The sequence below is a fragment of the Scylla paramamosain genome, chromosome 1, assembly GCF_035594125.1.
Source record: "Scylla paramamosain isolate STU-SP2022 chromosome 1, ASM3559412v1, whole genome shotgun sequence".
NCBI lineage: Eukaryota > Metazoa > Arthropoda > Malacostraca > Decapoda > Portunidae > Scylla > Scylla paramamosain.
In genome coordinates this window covers 40842176-40862692 of record NC_087151.1, presented here as the reverse complement: position 1 = coordinate 40862692, position 20517 = coordinate 40842176, and the positions used below count along the sequence as shown (strand labels likewise).

The following is a 20517-nucleotide window of genomic DNA, read 5'->3' as shown; positions in this document are numbered from 1 at the left end:
GTAGCATGTACAGCTTGAGCTGCCATCATATGATCTCATTTCTGAATCCATATTTGTTGAGTTTTTCCTTTAGTTCAAGGGTTCTCAACCTTTTGCAAGCTGGGGGGTCCCCCCCCCAAAGCTGGTTCAATGCAGTTGAGGGCCCCCTCCTTCCTGCACCACCCACTCAATGCCCTCCCCAACTATGCCACCATAGATAGAGAGATAGAATCAGACAGATAGATAGATAGGTAGATAGATAGATAGATAGATAGATAGATAGATAGATAAATAACTGCATCTCCTTTGTACTAATAGCCAGTGAATCAGCTTTAAGTTGATGCACATTTCTCACCTGTGTCACTTAATTGTGTAGTCTACTCCAGGTATGTCTGTGGGAAGCTGTACTTTCTATGTCTGTGTATCTGTCTTTCTAATCCATATCAGGTAAAAAAGATTGTGAATTAATTGAAGAGACAGACACAGTAATTGGATAAATGAACGAATGCTCAGTCCAGTAGTTACATTCTATCATGTTAACTAGTATTTGTATTTCCCCAGTGTAATTAGTGATACATCCACAAGTAATTAGTGTCTTGATGGCAGACAGCTAACAGTAGTGAATCACTCAGGCTGGATGGAAATAGGCTCACTTTGGCTTCTAAGAATGGAACAGAAGTATCATGGTGGAGTATCATTGCTATGCCTCATGGAAGGTTAGCAGGCTGTGTGCTTGACAGGCTCAATTAGTGTGTGATGTGTGGGTGACAGCTGTCAGCAGTTTCATTCATTTACTGTCTAGTTCTGATGGAAGTGATGACAGTCTCACTTGCAAATCTCATAAACACTCAACTTAGCCTCTCATATGTCACCAGTGCATTTCAAAATAATGTAGTGTGATGTGCAGTTGCTTGTTTATGTGCTGTAAGAGATTTTTAGAGATAAACTGTTAAATTTTCAGAGACCCAGGCCTGTGCAGGGAGGCAGCTAGGTACTGTACAGCCTGCAAGCTGCAATTAGATGAACAAAGCCAGTACATGCAAAAGAAAATTAGATCCTATGACATGAAAAGGATGATGAGAATAAGGAATTTTAATTTAATTTAATTTTATTTTCTCATTTTCCCCAGTGGGGTTATACAGCATATGTATTTTTTATCAAAAAAAGTTTTATGTTTTTAATGCCCTTCTCTGATAGGGAATAAGTTTAAATTGACATGACTTTCCTTGGGAGGCTGCTGACCAATGGCCTCCAGGTCCCGCTCCAGGATAGTGTGAAAGGATAGTGTGAATTGTTAGGTTTAATCATGCAAGACTCAACCCCCACCCTTCCCTCCCTGTCAGGTGCTGGAGGGCCGTGCGGCAGGAGTGTTCAGTGACCACACTAAGGGTGAGTCCCCAGTGAGCACGACAGTGGGCGGCGGTGGCCTCACCCCTGTGGCTGTGAAGGTGCTGCGGGAGGATGCCTCACCCTCAGAGCAGCAGTACTTCCTTCAGGAGCTGCGACCGTACCGTGACTTGTCCCACCCCAATGTACTGCAGGTGCTGGCCCACTGTCTGGAGGCAGAACCCTTCCTGATCCTGCTGCAGCTGTGTCCCAGGGTGAGCTGTCACACCACCCAGCTTGCTGCTCTCACTGCCCCTCTGTTTAATGTTTTCTTCAGTTTCAAGCTCAGAATACATATAAAGGCTGTTACATACATAAATATTGTAGTTGTGATGTGTATGAAATGCTCAGGACTCATTCCCTGTGCAGCTGTTCACTATGCCTCTGTCCTGCAGGGGGACCTCAAGGCTGTGCTGAAGAGTGACAGGAGCCTGAGTGAGGTAACACTGCTTCGCATGACCCTGGATGTGGCATCCGGCCTCACACACATGCATACACACCACTTCATCCACACGTGAGTCATGGCTGCCCCACATTCATCCACTCTGGCTGTGGGATGGATGCCCAGATGTATGTCCATTATGGTCTAATCTTTAGAAGTGATTCATGTGATGAGAAGATAATGAGTATTTGTTGAGGTAATGTGAAATTTATGGCACATGAAGCTTACAAAGGTTCTTCTCTCTCTCCCCCAATACAGGGACTTGGCTGCCAGGAACTGTGTGGTGGAGGAAGATAACTCTGTAAAGATTGGAGACTATGGGTTCAGTTTAAATTCTTATAAGGTAAGAGACAACATTAGGCACCAGCAGAGATCTAGAGTTATTTCTTTCTACTAATGTTTGTACATGCTCCCATGATACTTCAGAGAGAGGACATTCAGTGTGACACATTAAAATACAATACCTAGTAAAGGTGAGAGACAACCATAGGCATCAATAGATACCTATTGTTATTTTATCTGCTAATTCATACATTCCCAAAACACTACAACAAGGACATTCAAAGTGTTTTTATCATCTGATACAGTATTAGTATTTCAGCAATCTGTACTCGTACATTATACCCAGTGGTGGATTATACTTTAAGAGAAATTACCTCAACACAAAAAAGAGCTATTCCATTGTTAATCATGGAATGTGTTAAGCCACAAAGTTATTATTACCCATGCAGTTTTACTTGGTGCTTCTGCTGCGTTGACACTTCTCCTGATCAGTCAATTGGCTTCAGCTCTGAGTGATGTAATGCAGAGTGACCAGACTTGCAACACAGCCAGTGAATTTGCAGGACTGCTTATATGATGATATATATATATATATATATATATATATATATATATATATATATATATATATATATATATATATATATATATATATATATATATATATATATATATATATATATATATATATATATATATATATATATATACACACTGTGGTGTAGTTACTTATTTCCTTCACAGAACCATCATCCTCATCATCATCATCATCATCATCATCATCATCATCATCATCATCATCATCAGTTTTCTCCAATGGGGTAGGACAACTGCAGATGTAAACAATAAACCATTGATAAACACTACATATGTTGGAGATACAGTACCTTGTTTGGGTTGCAGGATGAGTATTACTGTGCTGGGGACGTGGCACTGCCCCTGCGATGGTGTGCCCCAGAGACCCTCAAGTGCACCGACACCACCATTGAGACCAAGGAGGTAGTATGCTGTGTGTGTGGGACAGAATTGTAATGACTGGCATGTGTACTTATCCTTATAGTGAATTTGAGTCATGATACTGTCATCCTCTCTCCTTGTCTACTTTTATCCAGTTCAGTATAGTAAACACTTGGTATAGCAAGCTGTGATATTGTGGATATTGTGTGTAGCGTATTGTTTCAGTCTATCAAACAAGCCTTGCCTGATAATGAACTCTGTAGCTATAAGAGGAGAGAATAAGAAAGTCTTAGTCTCCAAAAACAACCATTGCATATAGTGAACCTGTTTTTACCAAATAGAGCAGAAAGTGATCACTGTTTGAATGCATATTACCAAATTATTCCTCTTATATCATAACCTGAATTTGCTAAAAGATCTTGTTAAAACATTCATTAGATAGATTGATTTTTTAGATAAAATGAACTCCCTCCCCCAAATAGTTAGTTATATTGAGGGTTTCCTGCAGTGTTAAATTAATGAGTGTTCTTGCACCCAGCACTTTCAGAGGTAACTCATTCTAAGTGTCAGTATTTTAATAGGAGAAGCAAAATTTTTTGATGTTTAGGAATCTTTTTTATTTTCATTTGTACTCAGTATAGCTTGTTCTTCGCTTGTTGTTCACTCTGGCTTGTTTTCCAGTAGAGCAAGATTACTTATGCTACTAGAATACATTCAGGTGTCCTTTGTTGACAGGTCACCAAGGCAGCCAATGTGTGGAGCTTTGGTGTGGTAATGTGGGAGATAGCCAGCCGAGGGGACCTGCCTTACCACCACCTGGATCATGAGCAAGTGATCCAGGATGTCATTGTGGACCAGACGACCCAGCTGGACCTTCCATCAAACCTGCAGCTCCATGCTGGCAAGCTGTACGTCACACAGGGACTCTGTGGTGCTTTGTTGACTGCCTTTTCCTCACTTTACGTTATTAGTGTACTGGCAAATAAAACATCTTAGTTTTTCCTAATGTCTTCTGTTTTCTATCAGCCAGGCACCACCAATATTAGCATAAAGTCACTGACATGGCATTTACTTACTATTGCATCTTTGACTAAAGCTGACCCTACACGATCAATATTATTGCGCAATATTCCATATTGTACAATATTATTGACTGTGAAGGGGCAGTATTGTACCGTCCCTTCACTGTCAATAGTACTGTACAATACGGAATATTACGCAATAATATTGATCATGTAGAGTCAGCTTAAGTGTTAGTTAACTTTGATATTCTTAAATCTTTTGGTTAACTTTGATATTCTTAAATCTTTCTTCTCTCATTGGGACAATTTTTCAAAGGCTGCAGTGTTGGGTTGTCATGGGTATTTTTCAGAATGATGCAAAATCCTTGTTAAACTATTAGTGGAACCATGAAACCATCCTTGGAAACCCTGTCAGCTTTATATTCTCTTGGAAGTATTTGAGATAACTGCTGAAGTGTGTGAAATTCATCATCATCATCATCATCATCATCATCATCATCATCATTTCATTAAATGTTCATCTCTAGCCTTTGAAAATAGTCCTTTTGGGAGAACTAAGTGTTTAAGAAAACAAGCTATAGTCCTACGCTGTCCCTTTGAATCTACCACACAGCCCCACACACTGTGCTGCACGAGAGATCCAATATTTGAGAGTGAAATCAACGTGAAAAATTAAGATTAATGTTACTGAGGTTGTGATGACTGCAGGTACAACATCATGAAGCAGTGCTGGGAGGGGGAGGAGAGCCGCCCCGCCATGGTGCACACCCACTCCCTGTTGGCACACCTGTGGGAGCACACTGCCGCCACACCTGACCAAGACACTGCCTCCCTGGGAGACTTTGAGCAGCGGTGGAACCAACTCCAGCAGTTGGACTGTCGTGACCATAGCATCATGCACACTGGCAACACCTCAAGCCTCAGGTGAGGAGACGGGAAGGGAGGAATATCAAGTTGTATAGAGAATGCTGTTGCTGTGTTGGTTCCTGTCATGGCCTTCCTCATGGGAGGGTTAGAGAAATCCTTGGAACAGATGTTAGATATAGACAGACATGTTCCTGTAGTAGTGGATAAAGTATTGTCTTAGATCATTTGTTATTATGTGTCATTATTTAAATAGTCATTGAGAAACTGATTTTACATTTCATTTTTGTAGAATATTCAATAAGAATTAATAATAATTGTCTATCCCTCACAGATTTGAGAGTGACTTCAATTTGTCATCAGCAATGGACACTCAACCTCTGGGTGAGGCAATGTCTCCTAGCTTGCAAAACCTGCATGGATCAGCTGAGGACTTGGATGCAAGGATAGATGCCAGGTTCAGACCTCTGCCTTCCTGGCTTGGTGTGGAGCCCGGCCAGCAGATTGACAGCCTTACACAGGAGATCACTGATGCCATACTCAAGCTTGATGACTATCTGGCTGGAGAGAAATCAGAGCCCAGCACTGGTCAGACTTCACCTGAAAAAGGGGGAGTGAACTTCAAGCTGGGTAAGGACTCCTTCGTCTCCAACCCCCCTGAGTCCATTGTGACTCGAATGGGGGGACTGTCCGTAGAGGATGGAAGAGGCCACCCCAGCCTCACAGGAGCACTCTCAGAGGAGGAGGAAGGGTTCTCTATGAAGCTGGAACAAGGAGCATTCACAGAAATGGTGCGCCTCAAGAGCCAGAGTGTGCAGGACTTTATGAAGCTGACAGTGGTGGACGACGCCAGTGACTCAGACACTACCAGTCAACGCAACTCCCTTGGTTTTGAACCACTGTCACAGGAGAAGACTTTTTCCAGTGAGGGCAACATCAAGGAGGCACTGAGGGATGCCAAGTTCATGGGGGACCTGGAGCGTCTGCAGGCAGAGCACCGGTATTCCATTATCACAGAGGTGAGCAGGGAGTGTGCCTCCTCCATAGAATACAGGAACCAAGGCCTTAATGGAGACACACTGCTGAGTGAGGACCACCTGGAGGATGAGGCTCCACAAGGTGGCTCCACTGACAGGCTGATAGCTGATGCTGAGTCTGAGGGTTCCAGTAATTCCCATGAGAGACTTCACAGTGAACAGGATCCTTTTTTATGTAAACTGATCTCCTCTGAGACAACAGAGGAGACAGTGAAGAAAATCTGTGACTCAAAAGAAGGAAAGAGTGCACCCTCTGATGAAATAGACAACAATGTGGGAACTAAGCCTCTTCCTGCCTCACCTGACTGTGTGGTGTCTTCCCGGGAACCTAAGCCAGTGGCCCTCCCAGACATTGTGGCTCACAATGGAGGCTCCAACCTGGCCCACTCCTCTCCTTCACCCCCAACAAGCCCCTCTGCCTTCATTCATATCAACAGTAACCAGCGTAAAGAGTTCCGTTTCATATTTGGGGATGAAACAGCTGAAGGCCTTAAGAGTGCCAAGGAGGATCTGCCTGATGGCCCAGCACAAGTGACATCAGTGGTGTTCAGTGAAAACATCAAAGAGGAGACAGGTGAAGGTGCTCTGAAAGACAGTGGTCAAGAGAAAGGTGTTTTGGGAAGTGCCAGAGATGAAGAAAACTTAATGAATGCAACAGAGCAAGTAATGAAAGGTAATTGTATTGATTCATTTGATGATAGAAGTGATTCACATAATTTTGCTTTGAATGACAAACATTTTGTCAAGGGACGAACAAGCACACCATTTAAAGTCCTGAGTCTGACCAGAACAGAAGTGATGGAAGAAAAGGATGAGGTACAAAATGTTGAATGTTTAACTAGTGAGTTCAGTGGATATCAAAGAAATAGTAAAGAAGAGCTTACTGATGTTAATAGCTCACAGGACCATGAAGTCAAACAGAGACTTGTATTCAGTACAAGTGATAGTGAAGACAAAGACACCAGTGATAAAGCTGAACATGGAAAGAATGAAGGCTTGCTGAGTATGAAAGAGAACAGTGTGCCCAGCTACACACCCGAGGAGATTGTGAAAGGGGAAGAGGTTGTGATTGGAGCCTTGGAGGACTACTCTCTGGATCTATATAAAGCTGTCAAGTCCACAGAGGCTCCTCCAGTCAGTTCAGGTCCTGATGCCCTACCTGCAGAAGGCCCCAGGTCTGAGGACATTAAGGCAAGTGCTGAGTTCAGTGGTATTGAGTTTGACCTTGATCAGTGGGACAAATTTCTTGGAAAAACATTGAGTAGAGAAAATTCATGCTCAGATCCTGTGTTTATGGAAGGTATTATTGGAGATGAGGACATTGCGTGTGATGCAGTGAACAATTCAGTTGCTGTAGGCTTTGAACAAGATATTCTAAACAAAGAGAATATTTCAGCAAATGCTACTGGCTCCTCAGACATATCAGATTTTGTTAGTCCAAGTTTTTACAGTGCACATGAAGGAGTGGGCAGCATCCCAGTTGAGTCAGGTGAGAGCACCCAGATATTGTTTGAGTCAGAGCCCAGTCTGAAGGATAACAGAGACACAGAGCCTAAGTCCGTCACACCACCAGAGATAAGACAGCAGTCCAGCAAAGCCTCACCTCTAAGTGAAGTATTGACGGAGCATCAGCATTCATTGCAGAGTGAGGAGTCCTTCCACACTACAGCTTCTAAAGTGTCCACATCTCCAGGGCACTTGCACCATGATAAAAGGCCTGCACTGGTGCACAACACAACCACCACCCCTGGCAGTGCCACCAGTGCTGGGCTGGAGGAGGCAGTGACAGAGGAGTCCCTGTGCTCCAACACCAGCTGGGGAGAGTTCCCCTCTCCTCAGTTCTCCTATAAGAAAGAGGCTCCAGTTGATACATCGTTTGAACAGTCCAGTGAAGTTGAACCTGTGAGCACAAAGACCAAACTGAAGCTAGACTTGGCTGGAGGAGTGTTAGGTGGAACTCCAGACCATTTTTCCAGTGACATTCTGGATCCAGTGGTGCATACAAATAACAGTGCATATTCTGTAGACAATGAGAATTTCAAACAAGAAAAGTGTCCTGAAAATTTGCTATTAAATAATGATGTGGATTCTGTGCCCAAGACCAGTGAAGTTGTAAATGGTTTAGAGACAGAAAGAAGTAGTTCAGACATCAGTGGTGTGTCCAGTGCCTTACAGTTTGGGTTGCCAGGCTCAGTTCCTCACACTACCTTGATCATTCAAGGTGAGGATGACCTTTCCCCAAGTGCTTATCAGGGGAGCTGGTCCTCTCGAGGTGACCAGGAGGGAGTCCTGCGGGGTGATGAATTAGAAAATGGAGATTTTTGGGAGCAACAAATGGTGGCATGGCAGGCAGCAGCTTTCCAGACTCGACAGCTGCTGCAGGAAGCAGCTGGTCAAGGAGAGGAGGGAGTAGTGGAAGAACAGACCAAAAGACAAGAGGAAGAGGAAGTTAGTCCTCGAAGTGATGCCTCTTCCTCTTCTAAAAGTTTGTATTCTTCCACTGACTTGCTGAACTTGGATGATGAAGGAACATATGTCTCATACAACACAACAGACGAGGAAGAAGTGCTAGGCTACAGACCTGAGGACATCAGCGCCCTGCGTGCTGAGCTGAGCCTTAAGCTAGAGACTGGGCAGGGAGAATCACAGCAGCAGGAGCCAGAGGAGCCGGAGGATCCTGCCTCTCTTGACAGAGACAATGTGGTCATCAACTATAGGGGAATCATTTCCTCCACCTTGTCTCCCATCAAAGAGGAAAGTTTTCTTGAGGAGGATGACACTCCAGGAAGGAGGGGAAGCCGTGGAAATGCTGTGGAGGGAGACTCAGTCCTGGACTGGAGCATAGAATTTGAGGAGCCTGCCTCAAGTGACTGTGAAGAAAGTAAATCAAATACATTTGTGATAAGTGACACCAGCATCATGCAGCCATCTCTGCCACTCCAGATTCAGCCTCCGTCTGGGCTACAGATAGACACCAAAGCTGATGATGGCAGCAGCCACAGCCCAGAGGGAGGCTCAGGAATTGCTGGAGAAGCTTTGGGAACTTCTCTGGAGAATACCCATGACAGCTTGATATTAGAAGACCTGGATGAGGAGGATGGTCCTACCTCCATACAGATATACAACTCTGGAACAAGCCTGGATGCTGAGGACATATTAGTTGTCAATACAGAGACCAATGAGGCAACCATTGTGGACCAGGGGAAGCCCAGAAGCCACTTGGCCTTTGTGACAGAGCAAGAACCACTCCCTGAAGCCTCTCCACTCCACCTGTTAGGTTTTGAGGACACAGATGATGTAGCCCCAGAGTCCATCCCCTCAGAGGAAGGCCGTCATCTACAGCAGCTGCAGCGGTGGGACCAGGCTGGCTCTAACAAGCCATCCTGGGATCAGACGGACAGCCACAGCACCCAGGAAGATGAAAGAAGTTCAGAATCAAAATCAACAACAGAGTTTGTCATCACCAGCAATGATGCACCAAGCAGTTCTCCTGAAGGCATCCAGGTTCCTGCCTATCACTCATACTTCACATCTGCCCTCAGCAGCATCTCCCATCCCAGTGCCAGCCTTGAAGAGCCTCCTCTTTATGAGCAGGTAGAACAAATCTCACTTCCATATGAGGTCAACTATCCACCACCAACAGCACTGGAAGAGGAGGAAGAGGAGCTGCACAGTCTGGAGGATGTGCAGCAGCAGCAGCAGGGTGATGGTGGCACTGGTGGCCACAATATCAGTGAAATTGAGGATGATGAAGATGCTGCTCCCATCAAACTGAGCTTCCTTGGTCGCCTGTACTCTGATGATGACAAGGAAGAGCAGCACAAGAAACCCAAGGCTGAGAGGGAGGCCACACTGCTCTCAGACTCTGAGGGAGAAGATCTTCCTGACAAACTTGCTGTCCTTCCCAAACCTGAGGAGCCCAACAGCCTCAGGCACATGACATCGGCAGAGTTTTTGGCCTCAGAGAAATACAAGGTGGGTTTCTGTTCAGTTAGTTGCTGACACCATTGTCATTATACAGTGACTGCGGTGACAGGATCAGTTGAGCCTGGGAATGAGAGATCTAATGGATGACCCCTCAGTTTTGCCACATGCTGTTCACAATACTATAGATTCTATTGTGTCTGTTTGTGTCAAGAGAATTGTAACAGATAGTACAGACTTGCTACATTACATTTTTATCTTTCAATATGTATGTGCAGACTAATGATGCTGAGGAGGTTGAAGAGCAGCTAACAGCTGAGGCAGACTCTGAGGAGGACTCGGAAGAGGAAAACAGCCCCAGAGGGAGTCCTCATAAAGGTGAAGGAGCAAGTCCTACTTCCCATGAACCCAGATACACTCCAGACTGGGAGACGGACTCAGACACTGATGATGACAGCTCCTCCACCAGTGGGGAGTTCATGTGGAAGGTGAGTGGAGGCATGTTTATGAAGCCTGTGTGGGGAGTGGAGTGGTGGCACTGACAGCTGAGCACTGCTAGCCCAAATGCATGTCAGGCCCAGGCAGCCTGCTAGACTCACTGCACAGGCTAAGAGACAGTCACCCAAACTGCCTGCTGGTGATTACTTTTTAATGTCATGTTTTGTGTGTCTTTCTCTTTATAATGTTTTTCTCCATAATGTTTAGGTTAAATACATAATTTATGTGTCGTAACTTTTCTTTCTAATAACTTACTTGTGCAAGTCATAATATTCTTTACTTCAAAGGCAATGCAACAAGCATATTATTTTGGACCACAAATATCAAGCCACAGAGTAATGAAAGACTGACGTAAATGTCTGCCACTTCACCTTGAAAAATCAAACCTTCCACTAAAAATATGCAAAGTAACACTGGGAATGTACCTGCACCTGCACCTGCACTGTTCCAGCAAAAAAAAAAAAAAAAAAAAAAAAAAAAAAGTATATATATATATATATATATATATATATATATATATATATATATATATATATATATATATATATATATATATATATATATATATATATATATATATATATATATATATATATATATATATATATAAACTACCAAGACAGAAAAATGACAATGAGGTTCAGTCATTGCAATCAGAAATATTCCTTTTATTACATTTTGTTTGTGTGACTGCTTTGATTTTATCTCTGAAATACTGTGGAACCTCCATCATCTGACCTCATGTGTTATAAATACCTGTAGTCATTGAACTTTTCATAAGTATCCTGACATGAGTCTCCCAGTCAGCAGGGAACCCAAGCATTGTGTTATAGCAACTCTTACTTTTACTGTGCCAATGATTCCTGGTAAGTTGCTCGATCAAGCTTTGCATTGCCTAGTGAGTGTGACTGCTAGATGCTAATGTTTGTGTGCAACCTTAATGTAGTGATGCACGAGGAAGAACTTGTGGCATCTCTCAGAATTGCACCCAGCATGTGACTCCCACTCACTGGTGGACTCACTAGATCACAGAGCAGATCAAATAAGCATTTCATGTGTGGGAGAATAACCTTGCAAGTACTAATATTGTTGTGCTTCTCTGAGCTGCCAGGAGGAGGAGGAGGAGAAGGACAAACGTGTAGAAGAAAAGGTAAGCAGATTAAAATGTGTTCATGTTGTGTGTGTGTGTGTGTGTGTGTGTGTGTGTGTGTGTGTGTGTGTGTGTGTGTGTGTGTGTGTGTGTGTGTGTGTGTGTGTGTGTGTGCGTGCGTGCATGCATGTTTGCTTGCCCTGTTGTAATTATCTAATAGCTCAACATCTATTGGTATTGAATTTGAGTCTAAATCCTTGAGTATTCTTTGCATGACCTTTCCTGCATCTAAGTCTGTTTATCTTTGTGGAAAGCTTTAGTTCTTGTGTATTTCCTATGGTTCTCAACTTTTTTTTTTCTGTGATGTGTGTGTGTGTGTGTGTGTGTGTGTGTGTGTGTGTGTGTGTTTGTTTGTTTGTTTGTTTTTTGTTTGTTTGTGTTTGTCCATAACAAAAATAGAATCCTCCTTGCTTGTGTTTCATTAATGTTTATTTTACTGTATTTTGTCCTTCCATTAGCAATTTCAGTTTTAACATTACAGCACAAACATTAATGACAGGAAAGATGTGTGTGTGTGTGTGTGTGTGTGGACAGGAAAGACAAGTCTGTTTTTACCTTAATGTAATGTTAGGCTAGTAAATAAAAGGATTTTCATCATAATAGTCTTAATAGATTTCAGGATTCCCAAAGTTTTATAAGAAACAGATTAAGATGATTACTTGTAAATAGGCTGATAGGAAGATAAATATCAACATAGTTTTTCATATCCAAGAATTCCATTTTCCTGTATTGTAAAAACTAGTTTGTATAGAATATAAAGGAAGCTGCAAGAAGCCTTCAGGCCCACATGTATTTTGACTTTGCATGCTTTTCTGTAGCCTGGGGAGCCGTGCCAGCCTGCCCCCTACATCCTGGATATCATAGAGGAGGAGCCACATGAAGACGAAGAGAGAGAGGAAGGAGAACTTTCTGAAGACTCAGAAAGCGGAGAAGAAGAATTCACTCCTTCCCAGTGGAATTCTGACTTGACTCCTTCACATTCGTTACTTAAGAGTCCTCAAAACAAGTCTGTAAGTCACTCACTCTTTGCACTTGCCAAAAAGGGCATACTTTGGAGTCACTGATAGTTATAAGAGAGGCTACAAGTAACTGTTTTCAGTCTGCTTAGCATATTGGAAAAATATTTTCATAACTTTGATGTCTTGATAGGTTTCTATAGGTTTTCTCCTTCATTAAATTACGTTTGCTAGATAGCTTGGAAAGTTGCCTTAACAGTGAATACAGTAACTTTTAGCATGAGATATGGCAACAATTTAAAGTGCCTAACTGAATGCTGATGCAAACAGAGCCTGAAGAAGAGAGTGCGATGGAAGAGGCAGCGGCATCACCGAGTGTATGAGTACCCCCCTGAGCCCCGGTCCTGGGAACACTCCCTCACTGAACCTCAGTACCGCCGCTCCTGGGGACGCTCCTCCCTGGATTACCTCAGCCTGGCAGGTGAGCCACCACCACCCAGCCTCTGTACAGTTATCGTGGGAGGTGATGCTGTCATCCTTGTCTACCTCTTCTTATCACAACACTGATACATTTAGCTCTCATGATCCTCTCCCTTGTTCATCACCTGGGATCCTAAAGCTGTTTTCATTGATACACTATATGTCTGTCTAATCATCTTCATCTTCTTTCTGTTCAGTCTGGAAACAATCCTAACTTTACCATCCTGATGAGAGGTTATAGTTCATGTAGCCCAATCTATGGTCTCTGGGTAGGCTGAGACCTTCCATACACACCACACACATCATCCTCTTGCTCAGGGAGATGGTAACTGCTTCCTCATCAGTGGAAAGTTTTGCACCTGAGTGGGGCACAAACTTTAGGCCAGCAAGTGACAGACAAGGACATTATTACTGAACCAGTGAGCTGTGTGTGTGTGTGTGTGTGTGTGTGTGTGTGTGTGTGTGTGTGTGTGTGTGTGTGTGTGTGTGTGTGTGTGTGTGTGTGTGTGTGTGTGTGTGTGTTCAAACTTATTTTGCATGCAGGTATGCTTCATAGTCATAGTAATCTTTTACATACACCATTACTGTGCATCACATTGACACATAGAAGTAGTAATGATATCCAGAAGACTTGGATGACAGCAGTAACACTAACACCATCCATTGCAGACTGGGAGTTGGGAGCTGATGAGTTCATAGCAGACGAAAGTGAAGACATAGAGGACTACGTGTACCATAAGCCCTCCCGGCCAGCACCCCCTCCTCCTATATACAGCCTAGGCTCCATGACATATGACGAGGCAGCAGAAGGTGGGTCTGTAGGCCTTTAAAATAGTCTCCTCTCAGATTGAGAATGAAAATGCATGTGCAGAAGCAAAATATATTGACCTTGGATGACAGAGTGACTGAAGAGTTACCACTTTATTCTGTCGTGAAGGTAAAATTTGCTTCTTTCAGAGCATCCTCTCCTGACTTGCATGTCTCTATTTCTCAATTGCAGGCTTCCTTGTTGACAATGGTGAGTTTTTCATCCGATCTTCTGGGTCACCGTTTACCTTCACAAGATCATCATTCTCTGCCTCTGACTTCTTTCCTGGAGGTCACTCATCAGACTATGATGTCATCTTTGGCAGCACTGCCCAGACTGCAGGGGTGCCATTTTCTAACTGCAAGGTGCCAGAGTGTCCTCCTGAGGTCAGTGAAGAACAGGTCACATATTCCAGTAACGAAGAAAGACAGTTAGAAGAAGACCTGCAAGCCTCGACTCTCACACAGGAGGAAAGTGAGCAGCAGGGGGGAGGCAGTGGAAGTCTGGGTCAGCTTAGGCATACAAGGGATAAGTTGCGCTTGGAAATTCCCTCACTAACCCTGGCTAGTGACTCCAGCAAGGGTTCACCGAGTGCCCTGGAAAATGGACGCAGTGGTCTGGAGTGCAGTGAACAGAACTTTGTCATTATGAACCATAACAGAGTAGAACCAGAAGTGAGCGAGGTTTGAGTTCAACTTAATGTAGAAATAATAATAATCTGCACAAACTAGGACCATCAGTAACTGTAAAGTGTATCATAATATTTTAAGTAAGAAGTTTTATATCTATCTCAGGACACTGATTTATTACATGTTACAGATGTTATATTGCAACAAGTGGGAGATTTGGTGGCACAATGGAAAAGCTTGTAAATATGTTTAAGATACAATAGCATGGAAAGTACATAGTTTGGAAGCTAGGAGGTTAAGTGAAGTGCATTTTTAACAAACAGTATCACTGGCTTCATGAAATAAGCCATGAAAGGGTCACAGGAGTTGGTGTTGTTTCTAGAAAAAATGTTAATACTGAATGTTGATGTTTGGTACTGTCTGTATTCATTAACTCTGGCAGCATTGGCATGAAAACAGTGTGAAAAAGAATGGCTGCTGGTACATACATTGCATTATCCACTGCATTATGTTTCAACTCTAATTTTTGTTGTCTTTTAGTAATGTTAATCCATTTTGGTGTTGCTATAAAGATGTGGCTCCAGGAGGTGATAATGTGCACCATGCACACCCAGTGCCTCTCTTGTGTCTTAGGGAGAACCAGCTGCCGTCCACAATGCCTCACGCGTAGCGCTGCGCTGCACCAGCCGCTGCTGCCTGTGTTGGTGCCATGGAGGCAGACAGCGCCACACCAGCACAGGCCAACAGCACTGTTGACTTGTTTTTTTGTGAAAGCTCCTCATTATAATGTAAATAAAATATGTTTGTATTGTAGAAGCTTTACTGTAACTTAAAATATGTCTGGGTGAAAAGACAGTAAATCTTCAAGTAGTTTGATAGATATATTATAAATATATACATATATATTGTTCAATACCAAAGATTTCATAGCACTGATAACACTTCCCAGGCCCAACTTTCTTAATGGTCTAGATGTGTGTTTCATTTTGAGACTTGCTCTCACAACCATTCAGACTTGTCTAAGTCTAAAATTGCATAAAATGTAATACCTAGAAAATTACAGTCTTACTCAGAAAAGTTCTCAAATGATCTTTGATAGGTAGGTGAAAACAGTAATTAGAAATGTGTTAGAGGTTTAGTTTGAAAAAAGTCCACGAAAAGTGGGCACACACACACACACACACACACACACACACACACACACACACACACACACACATCCCTATCATAACATGAAGTAATATATTAGTAGGGATTCTTCTGATGTCAGTTAATCTTGGAAGAAATTACAAACTTGTCACTTGATAGCTAGTACTAATGTGCTACTGTTAAGAGTATTTCTGGAGAGGTGGGCCATCAGTGGTGCTGATGTGACCCATTGCAGCACCCCTGGGTACCTCACACCCACCAGGGGCTGCTTGGGTACTGTCTCCTCCCACCCCTTGTGGTGCAGGACATGGAAGGAGACAGTCTCTGTTCTGTAAGGTGCAGGAATATCAATAGCCATCTTTCCTCTGACAAATGTCCAGTTTTGAAAGATAATGCAGCATGTATTAGCTTGTGCTCAAAAGTTTCACCCAAAAGTCTTTGGTGATGTTCATCAATGACAGAAACCTTTCTCTACTCATCATTTTGTTCTTACCATCATTTATTAATTATATGTTGTTGTCTTCACCTTATTTATACTTGATTCCATCCAGTGCAGACCCATCCTGTACAGTGTCTGGCCATTCTGCTGCCACACTGTTGCAGTCCTGAGAGTTATGACAAACCAAACTTTCCACCACTTCCCACCCTTTGTAGAAACTTTCTGAACCAAGGCTCATACCATCTGCCCTGATTCCCTTTCATTACGTAGAAAAATTCATTGTCTTAGTTTGAAGTAGACACACAGATTCTTTCTACATTTTACTTACACTTTCTTCAACAGTTAAGACTGAACAGATGACCCGTTGTTGACATTTATCACAGGACCACCTCCACCACCACCACCACCATTATCATCACCCATAATGTTTTGAATCTAGACAAAGACAGCTGGTGAACCCTTGAGCTCCTTGCCAGCCTGCAGTCAGACCCATGTTCCCAGTTAACATTCCACTCGTGATCTAGTCCTGCGGGTGATGTGTGGGGCACTGAGTCCCTTCAGACACCACACAGCACTTCAGGGAGGCATCCTGTGTCTTGTTCAGCCTCCTCACCCGGCCAGGAACACCCTCGTCACCCCTCTATACATATCTGTCATCCTCCTACAGCCACTTTGTTTTTGTCTATGCTGTATATAAAATGTATAATTATTTACCACAGAAGTTTATACATATTATTATTTACACGTATGGCAAGTTGGTTGTGAATATTTATTATTTGCTGTCTTCTGCAGCTTTATGTTGTACATGTTTAAAAATTTATCTCCCACTACTATTGTGATTATAGACCAGTTTCCTACATTAGTTTTAGACATTTTGTTAATAAAGCATATGAACTAATACACTTTGCCTTCTGTAACAAACGCACCACATGAGAATTTGTGTGCTTACCATATTTAGTTGTTGTTGTTTGTTTAACCATATTTTGGAGTAAGAGTAAAGCTCACTTTGGATATACAGAAGAAATATACATGAATAATGACTTTATAGGTGACAGATATACAGTATAGCACGTTGACTCTTACCATGTCAGACTGAGTGACAAAATTGTATTTGGAAAAGCAGAAAACACTTTAATCAACAATTAGATTGTTATGCCTTTGGTTAAAATGTTATGCTGTAATCAAGGAAAAGAATGATCTGAGATTGATTCTGGATTATCATTAACTATAACTTAATTCCGAGTCCAGAGTAGGTGCAGGATAGGGAATGTCTCATTACAAGAGAGGTAAACCACTGCATGCTGTTAGGCCTTGCTGTGGATGTGTGGCCAGCTGTTTGTGCCTGGACTCCTGGGGTGTAGTATGATGGGCCACAAGACTGTGAGACTGTCCCTTTCCACCAAGGACTGATGGGGCCAAGTGTCAATGTGTGTGCATTAGTGTGTGGTGCCTTTTCTGGGCCACCCCTGTGTGAGATTGCCAGCTTGGTATAGTGATAGATTAATAGTAACTTAATTACATAAGATATGATTAAGTTATATATAGTTTATGACCACTCATAATCATTATTTTTTTTTCATTGTTACACTAACAGTAACCTAATAGTAACTGGCTAATGACCTTTGTGGGGATGTCAAATTAATATAGATAAATAATTTAATTATTTATTTAGCTTTCAAAAGGATTCAATGAAATCTGTAACTGCACAAAGATGACAACACACACACACACACACACACACACACAAACATACAGGAATTTTTTTTCACAGCTGTGCATTGCACTTGATTATAATTGTAGCAGGAAAGGTGAGTGCATACTTTTTTTAAACTAGAACTTGATCCAACTGATAAATCATGATGGTCCTTGGTAAGTTAAAATCAATGCTGTTAATTAAAAAAAAAAAAAAATAAATAAATAAAAAAATAAATAAAAATACAAATTATGAACCATATCCAAGAGGTTAATCTTCTTCCTCAAACATCAAGTAACTCAGTTTGACTTCTTTTTTCTCCCTTTCATTGGCAACTTTATCTTCACTGGCTAGCTTTCCCTTTGATTTTGGCTTTTTCTTGCCAACCACATACTCTGGCATTACAAATTTCTTTGAACTTCCCAATTCTGTGTTGAGCATTTCCATAACCTCCTCCTCCTTCTTATCTTCTGCTGGCTTGGAATACTTAGGCTCAATAGAAGAGGAAACAGATGGTTTTTTGAAGATGATCTTGGGACATGAATCTTCCTCAGTATCCATGTCCTGGTCTGCTACAGCCTTGTCCTTGTCAGTCCTTGCCTCCAGATCAGCCAGCAGCCTCAGCCCCTCCCGTTTATTCTCCGAGTCGCTCAGCACATGAGTGTCATGCATGTTGTACCGGGTCCACTTCTGTGGATTCTTTATGTAGTCTGGTGTACTATTCCTTGGTCCTCCTCTTCCTCTACCCCTGCCACCCCCACGCCCTCGCCACAGTGGGGGACGTCCCTGTGGCCGTCTGAAGGGCTGCTTCTCTCTGCTGTCCTCTGTCTCCTCCTCCTCCTCCTCCTCCTGTTCAGCCTCCTCTTCATGCTTCCGTTTCAACTGTGGCTCAAGGTCCTTAGCCGCTGTCTGGAGGGAGGAGAAGAGTGCATCCACCCGAGTGTTGAATTCCGTATCACCAGACTTCAATTTGAATGATGACATGGTGGGATCCTCTGGGCAGTGCAACTAGAATTGGAGGAATCTTCTAGTTTGTGACAGTAAAATACAAAAAAAGAAATCATAAAATGAGAAAGGTACATAACATATACTGCCATCATCTGCTAGGTGTGGAAGATGATAACAGTATTCAAGACTACACTATGTATGCACAATATGCTAAATGTGAACCTCCGTATCTTGGTTTCTGCAATGGCTGCCTTCAATATACAGAACCAATGTCACTGATCACCAATCAACTCTTCAAATCTTATATTTTATTTTGTTTTATATGATGAGGAAGGTAATATTCAACCATACATTCTCCTACCTTGCAACTGTAGTCTCCTAACTGATATCCAAGAATCTCTCTAGTTATCACATAAGACTCTCATAACAGCAGACCAGATCAGACCAGCAGACCAGAGCCACAATGGATGCAGGTAGCTGAAATATTACTACTTTCCTCCCCTGCTCCTATTACCTTCCTGGTATGATGAGACAATATTTATATGTGTGAAGTTAACCAGGTGAATTGAGGAATGTCAGGATAGAGGATGTCATTTACTGTACATATGCAGCACTTCTATTTTTTTAGCATTTGAAATTAGCTGAATGATGGACCTTTAGGGAGAAAGAGGAAAGAAAAAAGTTACTGAAGAAATATACAGATTAGGAGTACATATGCCCCAAAAATTACCTTTGGACCTGACAATTATCATGTCCTGACCTGCCATCAACACCACCATCTTTGTGTTCTTTCAAATGTTCGATTCCCCAGTCGGCTGTGGCTCTCAAGGCTTAAGGTTTAACTCCTCTTTACATGCTGTTTTCAAGGAGTGAATATGGCAAGTTTTAAAAATTCTGATGTGGACTGCAGTGGTTGGCAGGGACTATTTTAGTACCCTTCCATGTTTCAATTTCTATTTCATTAGTTCTGGTTCCACTCCACCAACCCATAGCTTACTACACAGATTCTTATCGGATGTTTTGAGTTCCTAAAATATAATTAATTGTTGTACATGAGAGAGAGAGAGAGAGAGAGAGAGAGAGAGAGAGAGAGAGAGAGAGAGAGAGAGAGAGAGAGAGAGAGAGAGAGAGAGAGAGAGAGAATTATGGCAGGTGGCAAAAGCCTGCGCTACCGAACACTAGGCGAGGAGTTCATATGATGGCAGGACACTCAGATACGATGGCCAAGACAAACGATTTTACTTATCAATCTATGACGTGCTACATTTACCAATCTGTAACATCCAATCAAGAGCATTTCCAGCAACAGTTAATGGGTAACGCCGATAACATATGTAGTCCTTCAGTCACCTTGTCTCTAGGAATGAAAAATGACTGAGAAAGGAACAGTACCATGGAATAAATAGACGTAAAGAATAATGATAATATTACCAAGGTGGCGGGTGGTCGGAGGGATACGAAACTAACATATATTTCTTGTTTACATGCTAAGCACGTAAATTATTCCCTTGGATTAGCATGTTTATCTATGGAAAATTTAATATGCTCTACCACATGATTAAAAACAAGAATGAAATAAAAAAAAAATCCTTGTGAAATGTGAAGCATGCATAATAGTATAACAAACAAAGTAATACTTAAAGGAAATAAAGATGAATTATTTATAATTATTCTACTAATTTACATGCGTGAATGCATGTTGTGTATTCAAAGTATTTCAAATCTGTATCGAATAATGCGTAATGAACGTACAGGGACGCGTTAGCAAGGCATTGTCGGGGTTTCCAGCTGATATTATAAACATGTTTATTTATACTTTGGTGTCCTTTTGATATGGGTGGCGTGCTATGAAGGGTTTTGGGAACCAGCAGATC

General features: G+C 42.3%; 2 protein-coding genes across 13 annotated transcripts in view; one reads left to right on the top strand and one right to left on the bottom strand.

The window, feature by feature from the left end:
* The window catches only part of LOC135105620 (uncharacterized), a 118549-nt gene extending 101649 nt beyond the window's left edge, over positions 1 to 16900 (top strand). For 9 of the 10 annotated variants that reach the window (XM_064013956.1, XM_064014020.1, XM_064013998.1 and 6 more), the window contains 13 exons: positions 1323 to 1580; positions 1761 to 1879; positions 2066 to 2150; positions 2993 to 3088; positions 3782 to 3954; positions 4777 to 4992; positions 5267 to 9944; positions 10172 to 10381; positions 11503 to 11541; positions 12360 to 12551; positions 12828 to 12978; positions 13647 to 13787; positions 13978 to 16900. In XM_064013956.1, coding sequence (XP_063870026.1) covers positions 1323 to 1580; positions 1761 to 1879; positions 2066 to 2150; positions 2993 to 3088; positions 3782 to 3954; positions 4777 to 4992; positions 5267 to 9944; positions 10172 to 10381; positions 11503 to 11541; positions 12360 to 12551; positions 12828 to 12978; positions 13647 to 13787; positions 13978 to 14474 — 6855 coding nt within the window. In that variant the 3' untranslated portion in view covers positions 14475 to 16900. The remainder of the gene's footprint in view (positions 1 to 1322; positions 1581 to 1760; positions 1880 to 2065; positions 2151 to 2992; positions 3089 to 3781; positions 3955 to 4776; positions 4993 to 5266; positions 9945 to 10171; positions 10382 to 11502; positions 11542 to 12359; positions 12552 to 12827; positions 12979 to 13646; positions 13788 to 13977) is intronic. The other variant, XM_064013973.1, reaches the window with a different exon arrangement.
* Positions 16901 to 17653: 753 nt separating this feature from the next.
* Positions 17654 to 20203, bottom strand: LOC135105653 (U5 small nuclear ribonucleoprotein TSSC4-like). Of its 3 annotated transcripts, none has more exons than XM_064014041.1 (2): positions 20075 to 20203; positions 17654 to 18703 (listed from the first exon to the last, which is right to left on the bottom strand). In XM_064014041.1, the coding sequence occupies exon 2, from the start codon at positions 18677 to 18679 to the stop codon at positions 17966 to 17968; it is 714 nt and encodes a 237-aa protein (XP_063870111.1). In that variant the 5' UTR covers positions 18680 to 18703; positions 20075 to 20203; the 3' UTR covers positions 17654 to 17965. The 3 variants fall into 3 exon arrangements, with proteins under 3 accessions (XP_063870111.1, XP_063870100.1, XP_063870119.1); XM_064014030.1 differs by lacking the exon at positions 20075 to 20203 and adding an exon at positions 19994 to 20068; XM_064014049.1 differs by lacking the exon at positions 20075 to 20203 and adding an exon at positions 19005 to 19346.
* Between the last annotated feature and the right edge of the window lie 314 nt (positions 20204 to 20517).

Bases quoted from the DNA above. Each gene is read 5' to 3' on its own strand.
- LOC135105653 (XM_064014030.1), bottom strand. From the start codon at position 20,038: ATGGTACTGTTCCTTTCTCAGTCATTTTTCATTCCTAGAGACAAG. The intron at 18,704-19,993 runs GTGACTGAAGGA...CTCCAATTCTAG, and splicing joins TTTTCATTCCTAGAGACAAG to TTGCACTGCCCAGAGGATCC.